Source organism: Anser brachyrhynchus, assembly GCF_964034855.1.
Source record: "Anser brachyrhynchus genome assembly, chromosome: 1".
In the NCBI taxonomy this organism is placed as follows: Eukaryota; Metazoa; Chordata; class Aves; order Anseriformes; family Anatidae; genus Anser; species Anser brachyrhynchus.
The window spans coordinates 128,113,891-128,127,095 of NC_137694.1; the positions used below are offsets into that span (position 1 = coordinate 128,113,891).

Genomic DNA, 13,205 nt, shown 5'->3' on the forward strand with positions numbered 1-13,205 from the left:
AACGGTGGTTTGGCACATATACAAAGCCCCAAGCGTATCACAAGCAAGTGAAATAATAATAATTGAAGCGTTCAATGAGTATAAACATTAAGAAAACCCTGAAATGAAGAGAACAAGGAGTCTTATGGCTAAGAGATGCATTGCATTGGTCTAAAGAGCAGAAATATGCTCACACCTGTGCATTTGTCTGGCAGTGCAGACCAGAAAGGTAAAGGCAATGAGCTGCTTCTATTTGTATCAATAGATGAACCTTGTGACAGATGACCTCGGAGAATACTGTGAGCATCAGGCATTTTGGATGATCCAGTAGTTGTCAGAGGACTTTAGCACAGTCCAAACCAGAGATGAGACAGTACAAGACATGACAGATAATCATTGTATGAAGACTTACTGGATCTTTTTGTTATCAGTTATGTTACATTTAAAAATAATGAAAATATCAAGTACCAGAATTTTATATAATTTTATTCCAGTGGTTAATAAATGAATGTTGTTATTATTATCCATTTTATGTCTGGTAGCTTTGAAAAGTCATTAAAGATGGGGACTAAACTCCAGAAAGTAATGTTACCTTCAGCTGAATTGTCATTTATGTATCAGATGCATATTTTAATCTGGAACAGATCTTTATTTGTGGTGGAGCCAGATAAAATGCAGCAATGCTCCTTTGATTATTCATTCTACCTTTTTCACCAAAAAAAAAAATCTTATTTTTTTTTATTTTTAGAGACAGTATGGGACAACCGGAACTGTTCTAGCATTAAATATGACTAAACAGTCAACATTCACAGAAAACTGCATTCCAGGGAATAGAGTAACTTAAAGGTATTGATGACAGAGCACCAACTCAATTAACTTAGTGCACTAATGAGGTGAATTCCCTGTATTTGGAGGTTACAAGTTCAAACTCAAGCTCTACAGCTGGGCCCTGGTGTATAGTTAGGCTTTATGCACCAGCTGTATCTGCAGGGGGCAGGAGGAGAAACCTATTCCTGCTATCAAAGTTATTACTGAAACTGCTCAGGCATAGCTGTAAGAAACACTGCAGGCACTCTGGGTTAGAAACAGAGCTATATTTAGACACAAATAATGTCTTTCTTGATAAAAGGAAGAGAGAAGGATCTAAGGTATGAAACAACAGTCACAAAACATGGAGGAAAAAATCCATATTATATATAACTCAGAATTACCTTCTCATACACATATTCTATGAGTCAGGGAAAAAAAAAAGGAAAAGAAAAAATAAAGAAATAAACTTTTATAAATAAGAGTGCTTCTCTCAAAGGCTTTCTAAATACCTAAGAAAGAAAAACAGAACTGAAAACCAGTGAAATGAAAATGATAACAAAAATGATCAACTAGAAAAGCACACTTCTAAATGGATTGCAACAAATTTCACCTGCATCCAATTTTATCTCCTATAAGCCTGAATCTTGTGATTTATACTAAAAAGTATGTATGAATGTCTTGCTACGGGTGTTACTGTGAATTTAGACTTGATAGTTTTTCAGAGACTTGGTCTGAAAGGAATTTGCATACTAAGAAAGGTTTTAATAAGGTCACATTTCAATAGATAACCACTCTCCAACGGCTCATCTCCCAATAAAGTGTGTAATCTTACAGTCCTTCACACAGACGTCATACTATCTTATATCCCAGAAATATGTTTGCCACTAAATTGCCAAATAATACATTACAAACTCAATAAAGAATTAGGGAACTGGAAAGCTGGATCTCAGAGAGGAAACTCCAGATGAGAGCAAGCAACAAAAGAAATGCAGAACCTGAGAGGGAAACACATGTAAAATATTTGTAGAAGACCAGTCAGAATGTTGGTCTGTCTAAAATGGAGTCCCTCCCTGAGAAAGCAGTTGAACTAAACAGGGTCAAGCAGACAAACCAAACTGACCCAGGGCTGTGCAAGGCCATTGCAGAGCTGTTGTTCCTACACAGGATGCTGTTTCATGTGTTTCTTTAATGGTTGTACCTCTCTTGTACTAGGAGCTAAGTTTAATAATTAAATTAGTTAATTTTAAACTACCTACTGTTACAAAATCAATGGCTGGAAAAGCAGATACTGGAAAACTCTATGAAAAAATTATGCATTGAAAATAAGTCATAAATGATTGTGCAGGGAAATTAATCATTTGAATATGCTATTAAGAGGACTCACCATCTCTTTCTTGTCTTCTTGAAAATGGGCATTCACAAACATCTTACCAACAACGTAAGGGAGTGCACTTTCAACAAAGTCCACACATTTATCCCACTGAGGCAGCAAAGATGTTGTTCCATGGATCACCTGTTGGCAAGTGCATGCAGGAAGTCATAAAATCATATTGTTTATAGAACAAGTCTACATCCACATACAGTATATTTTAAAGTATATTTGTCAAATAGCTACAAAAAAAAAAAAAGAAACAGTAATATTTTACAGTTAATTCCATTTTAATCTAGTGCTGTGAAAAATCTTTTCAACCCCACAAAGTAGCTGTGAAGTTTTAAACTTAATACAATGGTAATGACTTAGACTAAACTGAGAGGATTAGTTATGAAAAGGTTCTCACAAGTGCTCATTTTAGATTAATCTTGGTAGTATTCTTGTTTTCAGTAGAGAGACACCTCCCTCTAGAAAATGCCTGCTCTGACATTTCTCCTGAAAAAGTTTCTCTGTCTTCACCAGTTAGCTGGGAAGCCTCAGGAGATCATCCTCATGGAAATGAGGTCAGTCCTTATGAAACACCTCCTACCTCAGGGTAGTGAAGGACTCTCCACTTAACTGTGCTAACTAATATCTAACACTGCTGGGTATGAGTCCACGCCTTTTTGCCATTTACTTGTCTGCTTACTCCTGCCACAGCCTTACTCCTACTTATCACAACGCGAAATAAATCTTTGCTTTCCCAGAGTATTTTCAGGAGAAAACCTGTTTGAATCATCAAGAACACTGAGTACATGTTTGTCCCCCCAAAATCCCCCTCCATGTTATGGCAGAAAGGTATTGCTAGAGCAGCATGTGTATTTTACTAAAGGAATGGTGGTTAAACAGAGATTTCAAGGCTCTGGTGAAGTTTCTGCACCACTGTATATAAGCTTCAAAAGAGAAATAGTCAAACACAGTCAATGAACAAATAATCAAGGCAAAGTGAAGCATAAGCACATTGTAACTTTGGTTTGCATTGCTGAATGTTGTTACTGTGGACACCTGGCAGATAACATTACTTTTTCTTGTCAAGGTAGGAGTTCATTAAAAAAAAAAAAAAAGTACACATTCAACACAAAATACAAGATGTGTCCATGTAAGCAAATAGCAAATGCAGTGCTGATTATTTTATTATTTTATTTTATTTTTTTATTATTATTTTATTTTATTTTATTTTATTTTATTTTATTTTATTTTTTCAGATTCAAAGAGTTCTCTTTCTACTTCAGGAACTTACTAGGCTTGCTCTACAGAGAATAAGCAAAATTCCAGTCCAGTAGTTAACACCTGTCATTTGTGTAATAGTGGAATACAGTCAACACCAGGCCAGGTCAGGCAGGATAGGATTTTGTCCTCTCAAAGATTACACAAGCCTCCAAGCACTGACCTTGCATTTACTCGGCCTCTCCTTTTCGCCTATTCTCTCTTCCTTTGAGCCCAAGATCAAATTCATAGCACATAGCACAACTGAAGGGGTTGGATTTGCTGTTTTCTCAACAGGAAAAGATTTCATTGGAAAATTCCAGATTGGCTTAACCCTCAGCTATTGACGGTCATCTATTTTGGAAGTTGAAAGATTGATTTTCTCCATCATATCGTCTGTAATTAAGCTTAATCAATGACTCATACTTAAATACACCAGAGAGTTGCATTTTCAAATGCTTTTTATTAATACTGTATGTGCACTAATAGATTTTCAATGACAGAAAGAACACTGCATCTGTAAGAAAGCGACATCAGGCAAACTGATACATAATAAGGTAACGGTTTCCTATACAGAGCTAAATTTGAAAATAAACTCCTTTTCCAAACCCTTCAACCCTCATACATGATACATTTTAATAAATAAATAAATAATAAAAAGAAAGGGAAAAAAAAATCTCTCCGTGCAAAACCATAACGGAGCTTTTTCATGATGCAGGGGAAAAGGGGAGTCACAGTATTAGTCATCAGAGCTTGAAATTCTTTCCAAAAGCTCTGACTACACATCAACCACAGAAAGAGCCAGGAGACAGAGCTGGCTTTTAGTGTGTGATACATTATTACAACATAATAATCATTATTATTTTGAGGGAGGCTTGACTGTAAAGAGGACAAAAAGGCAGCACAGGCTCGGAGACCAATAAAACCAGAGCTGAGAGGAATAGATTATATCTCACAGCTGTTTTATTGATATTTATGCTACAGCAGCCACCTAGAGCTCCCTCAAAATTGTCCTCCTAATATTAATGTCTCACTCTAAAATGCAGTACTCCAGGTAGTAACAATGACTTTAAATAGCAGGTTTCAAGCCCTCCCAGGCAGCTCAGCGCTCCGCAACAGAGGTAATTGAGCTCTTCCCCAGGAGCCACTGCATATTTGCTAGAGCTCAAATAGCCAGAGCAGAGGAGCTGCTGATGTTTGCTGATTTTGTAATCAAAACACTTTCTCTAGAGTCAGCAGGTTTGTCCTATTTTTCAAACTGAAGTTTTTCGAAGTTTCATCACTTCTTTTCTCCTTTCTTTGCAAAATGCCTTCCAGTTTAAGTGTCTCGATGTCAAGATTTGTATAAATAAGATGTAAAAAACACCAGTAAAAATAAGAACCTGGTGGCATAACACTACACTTACAATGGGTGAGGCTGACAAGAAATGAATGAACAAATAAAACGCAACCTTCACTTTAGGGGTCAGTGATTCATCTCATGGTCATGTCTTTGTATGAAGTATTAAACTTTTTCTTCATTTATCAGGCAAGAGGTTAGTGGGTTCTTTTTATGATCCCAAAGGACCCATGTGGCTTTAGTCCTGCAGCCTCTGACTGGACCAGTCTGCTAAACAATAGCTTTGCCTTGGACTCCATTTCTCCCATCATTTCTGCTGACCTGTGAAAACTGTTTCCCTGAGCTGTTCAGTGCACTTAACCACAACTGTTAACTATTAGCTCTTGCTGTTCACTGCACTTAACTAACTCCCCATGTCCAGATCCCTGGGGCAGATAATGCAAACAAGCTGCTGGCTTACTCCCTTTACTGTGCTGCTCTTAAGTTTTCACAACCACTTACTTGAAACCTTTAAGACATTATTTTTAATAAGCTTTGAACCAACTTGAATTAGACTTCTCCCTAAGCTTCTGGAGAAAGCACCCTGAGAAGTGACAGCAGCTAGCTAGCATATCCAAAAGCACAGTATCTAAAGCTTATTGTTTCTTTCCAGGAATTTTCCTGACCATAATATAATTCAATGTTATGCTGCAGACTGGTGAATGGTCAGCAATCTGTTCTACCTGGCTAGCAAGAAATTGTCCTCACAAGGGGACACCCCCGCAAACTGGTCCCTGTGGTTCTGACAGGCAGTTTCTCACATTTTTGCATAAAGAAAATGGCATCTCTAACAATACTGATTCTGGAGCATAAGACAGTGCCTTTTCTGCATAGCTTCATCAAGCTATTGGAGTTTACTTTTAGATGTGTGATCAACTCGTAGCTACTCCAGTACTACTCAGGAAGGCATTTTGGGTGCTTTGGTTAGGCACCTGCATGCCTTGACATGGAGGACAGAACACCCACACCTCCTGCGCCAGATGATAGGCATCAAAGTGACAGCCTCCTCTAGTCAGGATGTCACCAAGCAGCTAATTTGCATAACAACAAACAAAAATTTCACCTTCTAAACTAACATGAACAAATATACTAAAAGGAGAAGATACAGCAACTTTCGGTCACAGTTTCATCTTTGGTTTCCTTAAAGAACCCTCACACTGCCCACATGAATATCAGGGTGGATTTCCATTCAGGATCCACTTAATCAAACATATGTTTTACTTAAATGCTCATATTAATTAACAGATAATTAGCTCTGCTCTCATAGCTTATGACAGCAATTAATGCACACATTTGAGACTTCCACAGCCCTGAGTTGGAAGTCACCTGATCTTCTCTGTGAAAATGACTAATGTATATACGTTAGAGCTCACAGAAAGCTGACATTACAGCATGACAAAGTTTTGAGCAAGCTCAGAAAAACAAAACAAAACAAAACAAAAAAAACACTAAGTCTTCAAGTTTTGTTTTAGCAGAACTATTTTCATGTATATATAAAAAGTATGTTTTTTTCAAAAACCTAGATTTTGGCCAAATAAGTTTGACACTTTGCAGGTCACAACCATGGCACAAAATTTAATAACTTTCCAGGTTTCAGTTTCCTGTGTAAGGAAAACTAGCTTTTAAAGAGGAGGTCTCAAAAACTCCTTAACGTACTCTAAAAGATACTTTTCCTTAGTGTCATACACAAGAATATGTATGGCTTAATTATTTTAGATGGAATCTCCTACAAGAAGTTTAATCAATACATTTACCCAGCATGGAAAATATGTCATGTTCTGCAAAGGTATAAGCAACAAAAAATAGCATCTATAATGGAAACAATTAGTGCCAGCACTAGTGCCATTGTAAATTCTATCAAAAACTTTAACTTACCCGAGAAAATTCCAGCCACCGATACTGAAAACGTCTACTGAGGTTAAATAACCTTGAATAAACCATCCTCCACACCAGATAGTTGGCAAGAGTCCTGTTAAATCAGACATATTTTTATCAGACCTCTAAATGCATATGATGTAATGCAAAGCACTCACAGAAATATTGCCACAATATTCAGACTGAATGGTGGAAATTTCACCTTGAAAATTAATGAGTGATGACCAAATTGATAAATCCTTACTACATCTATAGTAATCTGTTGGATTGCGGCCAGTTAGTATGTAATTGCACAGTGGTAACCATGTTCTAGAGGGTATATTTATTGAGCCCATCACCTACTATGCCATGTTTAGGTAATGTTTTTTTCAAAGGGCAGTTTTCGTTTTCTGTAAAAGTAGCAAGAACAGTGTCATAATAATAGTTGCATGAAAATTCTGTACATAGATTTAAAAAAAAATCAGATTTTTCTTTTGTAAATCAGAGTGTTATCTCTCCTTATTAGTTGGGAAGATAAATTAGTAGGGAAGATAAACCATAGAATAGAAAAGATAATGATCCATTCCTCTGTACTAAAGATTATCTCTATTTCATATTTGTGCCTTTCATTAGAAGTTATCAAGATGGTAAAAGAACAATTCTTACTACTCACAGTTATTAAACTATTACCACCCATATTTTGCGGATGGGTAACTGACATACCAAAACAGGAAGTCTCAGTAACAAGAATCTCATAAGAACTGAGGGCTAGAGATCCTGGAAGAACTTGTTCAAACTTCTCTGCAGACCTGACATCTATGACCCTCTTTGTAAAACTTCAAGCACTTGACTAGGGTATTTATCTAGACTAGACTGAGCTATCTCTATGCTCAGCAGTGGTTGTATGAGGTGAAAGTGCACTGCAAATATCCAATTCAATCTCAAATAGTCTCAAAACAAGTCCATTAATGGCCTAAGTGTATTATCCTTGTGTTATAGATGACATTTTTCAATAATAGTCATTACCCTAAAGCTACAGACACACAAAAGTTGTTTGTTGTATACAGGGATATACATAACATCGTGGGCACACCACAGACTTCTCCATAAGGAGGAAATTTTTTCCTTTGTACCAGAAGATGCTGTGATGCCTGAACAACTCCCTCTTCTATAAAAAGCCAATTTCTTCAACTTTTAGTTTCCGTAGAGATGGAGCCACTAGCTGTTCCTGCAGTGTCACTCGGTTAGCTTTATTGACAGATGCTACCCATACCATCCCCTCTTCCAAATCCCACATTTTGTGGGAGTGTTGTCTCCACACCAGCATCACCTGAGCCATAACTTGAGTTTTGCCTCTAACCAAGCTCCTGTCAAGCTTCCAGCTCAAGATACGTGGTTGCTGCAAGCTCAAGCTCTTGGCCCCTCAGCTGCAGAGCTGATAGTGATGTGAGGATGGAGATGTTTAAGACAAGTTAAAGTGACATATTGTCAATTTGTGACTGAGCACGTTACAACTCAGCCACTCTGGCTATGCACACACATCCAAGCGGGACACCACACCAAGAGCAGATGAGTGGCTGTGTGCTCTCGACAGGCTGTCAGAGGCCTGCAGTGGGGACAACTCTGGCCAGGCACAGAGGCTGGCAGCTGAGGAAGGCAGGGACTCTGCAGTGCCACTGGTTTCATTTGTCCTCAGAGCTGCTCCCTCTAAACTGAAGCCAGCATGAGCTTGGGTGCAATTGTACATCCATGACAGTCTGGGCAAAGTCTCTTATTTTAAGTCTGCCCATCTTCAGAGGTTAGAAATACAGTCAACTGTACACACAAAAACCTGAGGGTTTAATCTCAAGCTAGCTGTCACCACAAAGGCAGATGTCTTATACTCGCTAGTTTTTGTGGCTAGTAGCAACATCTTTAGGGGACTAGAGAATTGCTACAATTTTTATACATCCTGCCTTTTATACTTCAACATCATCTTTCACACTGTGGAGAGAGGCTTCTACAAAGCATTAAAGGAAAGTCTTCCTCCCACTTCATTTCCAAGGCACCCAGGTCTGAATTATCCCATGCAACTCGGGGTGTAATTTTAGATATGCCACATAACCCCGGGCATGAGCCCTCTTTCAGGATACAGGTATATCATACAATATATATAAATCCCCATTATATTCATCAAATATATCTGAAAAAAGCTTTTTAGCATGAATAATGTAAATTTATAGCACTGTACACATCACAGCAGACAAAAGATCTAGCTCTGATTGGATGATTAAATCATTTTGACAGAATGTTTAGGGTCACTAAAAACTTATTCCAATCTATGAAACAATACCGGAAAGTATAGATTTTCCCATTAACATATTTTTGACAATGTAGAATTTCCTCACTTAACGGCAATTAAAGTGCCCTGAAAGAATACAGCTCTCATTTATTTTGTAAGTGACCAGAACCCCGCCAGCTCCACAAGCACCTGCCTCCTGTATTTAAGCAGCACTGAACAGCATCCCTGCTCCTCCAGTAACTACTGCAAATTCCCTCACTGTTTTACAAAGTAATTCTGTGGATCTAAAATAGCATTTCTGCTGGTCCTATCTATTAAAAGGTCTAAAGACATCATTTCTATTAAAGTTCATCAGTAAAAAAAAAAAAAAAAAATCAGCTAAATAGACAGCTATCATAAACCAATTATATGTTATAATTCAGTACATAATTGATGCAAAAAAATAATTCTTCCTTCCGCAAACTTCTTCTTCTCATTTGGAGGAGTTTCTCTTTACATTCAAGATGAGGAACCTCTGTCAAATCAATAGTGAAGGAAAGACTGTAAAGGATAAGTCTTGAAAAGGTGACATTCAAAGACACGAATATCAGTGTGAATTCAAAAACATTTGTATTAGTCATAAATGATGAAGGCAGGTGTCAGTTTCAGGAAATAGCCCACGATTAATTGAGATTTGTTTTAATTTGAGAGAGAAAAAAAAGGCTGACACCTCCTAAAACTAAGCTCTCTGATGAGATTGTAACAATTCCTGATTGCTATCACAGTAGCATCCACTGATGCATAAAATGCAATAAAATAGGAAGGTTTAACTTCAAAGCCCAAGGGAATGTATATTTATGGGGGATGGGGGTAGACCTTTTCTTTTTTTGTTGTTGTTGTTGTTTTTTTCATGGTTGTTGTTGTTCTTGTTGTTTTTGTAGATGTTTGTTTGGAGAGGGGGAGGGAGGGGAAGGAGGCTGATAATTTCATTTTATTTCAATCTGTTTACTTATTTGGGTGATGACTGTTTTATCTTTTTAGCTAACTGTATGAATTTAAAATCAATTGATTGCCTTCATTCAGGTTAAAAATAATAGTTTTTGGTTATGAAATGCCTCAGTTATGAGTTTTGGTTATGAAATGCCTCACCTATTTTGCGGTGATTTTCATCCAAATTTCACAAATAACGTCACTGAGGTTCAGGGAAATTAACCTCCTCACATGGAGTAAAATCCAATACAAAAATAAACCGCAGAACTCTCTGCACTTCCGATGAGACCAGAGCATTTGTTGTTGTAATCTTTGGGAAGACTGCAGTACATAGTCCCTTATTTTATCTTCAAAACAACTGTTACAGAAAGAAGTGTCAACTAACTGTTTCTTAACCAATATTACCATTGCTGTGATACACATTCCAAAAGGAAGTGGTAGAGAGCTTGCTTGCTGGGACAGTTAAAATTATACCAGCATTTATAAATATCTGCTGAAGAAGGCTCCACCCTATCTGGGAATAAAGTAGGTTGCTCATGTAAAATTCTGTGAGTTTGTAATATTTTAATCAATAGACACAGTGTCAATTAAAAAAGATAGATTTAATAAGAGATAATGGCAAATTAATTGACATTTTAAGAAAAATATATCTTTCACAAGTTTTGAGAACTGTTTGGAAATTGTATTCATAATTAGGTTGTGAATCAAATTAAAAGAATTGAAAAACATCCATCTATAGCTGGAGGCACAATTTCTCATTAAATTATTGTAGCTTAGCTCTCTAACTAATTTTTCAGGGGCAGCTGAAGACCAGAAAGGAGATCTAGTTCCCCCATCGCTCTCTAAAGAAAATTCCTCTTTATGCTGCAGGAATTACCATGTACTTCTCTATTAATTGTCCCACACTGCAAAAATGCAGTAAAATGAGACAACAGAAAGTAGCTATTTATTCTGACAACAATAAGAACGGTAAAGCTGCTTCCTACAGCAGCTGCAGACATCTCCGTAATGAGGACACATTTTACTATATCCTATTCATCGCTCTCCTCTAAGGCACCAGCACACAGATAACAGGGATGGGAAATAAGCTTGCTACAGAGACCCATGCCCTAGGCTGGACCCACAGCAGTGCCCTGCTTTGGGAATTTCAGACAGTCCCCATTATGTTCCAGCCACACCACAGCACACATTTCAAGCTACACAGAGTAACTTGACTACATTCAGCAGGGTTGTCACTAAATAAATAAATAAATAAATGCCTTATTCTATTAAATTCACACTACACTCTGCCAATATGCTATTTTCCAGTAACATTGCTGTGTGAATGATTTCGCAATTCAAGACTGTTGAGCAGGTTCTCCAAAACAACAGTTTATAATAGGATTTTGAGTCCATACAAGTTGTCACCTCCATCACTAAGAATTGTTTCTGTAGCTAGGCTTAATTTTCACTCCATTCTTCCCTCCACCCGAAAGAAATTTCACCAAGTAGTTTGCCAGATCACTGGGGCATGAACCTTCATTTTGTGCCATGTTTGAATAGCACCCATGCCAGCAGGTTGCCCACCTGGGAAGTAGACACAAGGGCACTGGAATAACAGTGTAAGTTAGGGATAGGAGGTTGGTAACTGAGGAGAATATGAACTCAGAGAAAGTGCCTGTCTCTCCAAATGACACTGACTCTTCTGAAATAATCAGAAGTTAATTCACATTTTAATCACTGATGCAAGTCTAAATGTTTTGAATGCTTTACTAGGAAACTGATTCATGGAAATATTTACTATATAAAAAAAATAATGTTTTTTCCATTAATTTAACCTTTTAAACATCATATGGAAATGACAAATGAGATTACCCGTAAGAAAATATCCTTGTTAAGCTTTTGGATTTTACTGCACAGGAACATGTTAACACCTTGTTGTTAGCAGTTTGCATTAAGATGATTTCTGATTTTCTCAGACCAGATAACAAAGTTGCTTCTGGAGCAAACTATGACATTTTAGATAATGAATATTATTACCTAATATATAAACATAAACTTTGTTATCATGCAGTGACTCTTTGGATGGATTTTATGTATAAGAATTTGTTGAAGTCTTCTTGGGTTGAATTTAGCACTGTATTTGACATTTCTAACATTTTATGATGCAATTTTTCTTAAGGAAAACTTAGAGAAACTGAGCAGAAAACACTTATAGTGTTGGCTCACACAAACCATTATCAGCTATAAGATAAACAGCCTGAATATATTAGGAGTCAAAGACTGCTTTTGCCTGTCCCCTCAACCTTTGGGAATCAGGAAGCTGGTTTTGAACTTTGCTGAAGACGGGCATTGAAGTTCTTTCTGGTCACTACTCCAGCCTCTCTCTGCCATGATACACACACTGGTTTAACTTCTCTAACACTCATTGATGGGTTTTTCTTGAAATTAAATTAAAATCCTAATGAAAAAAAGCATCCAGGTATTTACTGTGTAGTGGTTACATTTGCACGTAAGTGTATTTGTACACAAGGAATAACTAATTCTCTGTTGTCTTGCTACATGTGTCTCTTCTAAATCACCTCTTATCCTCACTGGCGTAGCCAACTTTATAAGATACAAAGGATGGACAACCCAAACCATTTAGAAGACTTTCTTCAGCAGACTAAAATTCATGGTTCACTAATGATATTTCTGAATTTTATAAAGTAAGAATGTTTGACAATCTGTAGGCAGAACAAATGATCACCTTCACGTTTCTTATTGTTTGATCTTCTTATTACTTTTACAGGTACTGTGAATTTACATAAGCATTCTGTCATTGGAGGCACAGAGCAGCAATATAAGAACAATGCTTCCAAATTATTCTTTTTTTCTGAAATGCACATTTGGTTGTGGCCATACTGTACAATCAACTAGGAATTATTTTTAGAGATGAGAGCCTGGCAATGGTTTTTAAAAGTTCAGCAACACATCTGAGTGGAGAGTGAGAGCAAACTATTACAGAGACAACTTAGATGTTATCAACAAAAATGCTTCAAAATAGAACATCTTCACATACCCTTTATTCATCACATTGCCTGAACCTGTCTTGCTTCCTATGCAGAGCACATCCATTGTGAGCTGCCTGCATTTTTCTAGAGGTATAATGATTTCACAAGATACAAGACCCTATACAGGTGAGAGAGGCTGAACGGATCTGGAAAGGATCTGCTGAACTTTACTGCAATGTGTTCTGAGTAAAAAGATGCTTGAAACTATTTTTTTCTGCTGCACTCAAAGTAATACCTATATCCTCCTTCAGACAAAACCAAGGAGATCTTTTTCCTAGAGACTTG

The 13,205-nt window shown here is 37.1% G+C and overlaps 1 protein-coding gene across 2 annotated transcripts in view; it reads right to left on the reverse strand.

Annotated features, from left to right (window-relative positions):
• The window catches only part of PHEX (phosphate regulating endopeptidase X-linked), a 102,539-nt gene that overhangs the window by 56,621 nt on the left and 32,713 nt on the right, over positions 1-13,205 (reverse strand). For both annotated transcript variants that reach the window (XM_080556250.1, XM_080556249.1), the window contains 2 exons: positions 6,660-6,753; positions 2,174-2,302 (listed from right to left, as the gene is read on the reverse strand). In XM_080556250.1, the coding sequence (XP_080412376.1) occupies positions 2,174-2,302; positions 6,660-6,753 (223 nt within the window). The remainder of the gene's footprint in view (positions 1-2,173; positions 2,303-6,659; positions 6,754-13,205) is intronic.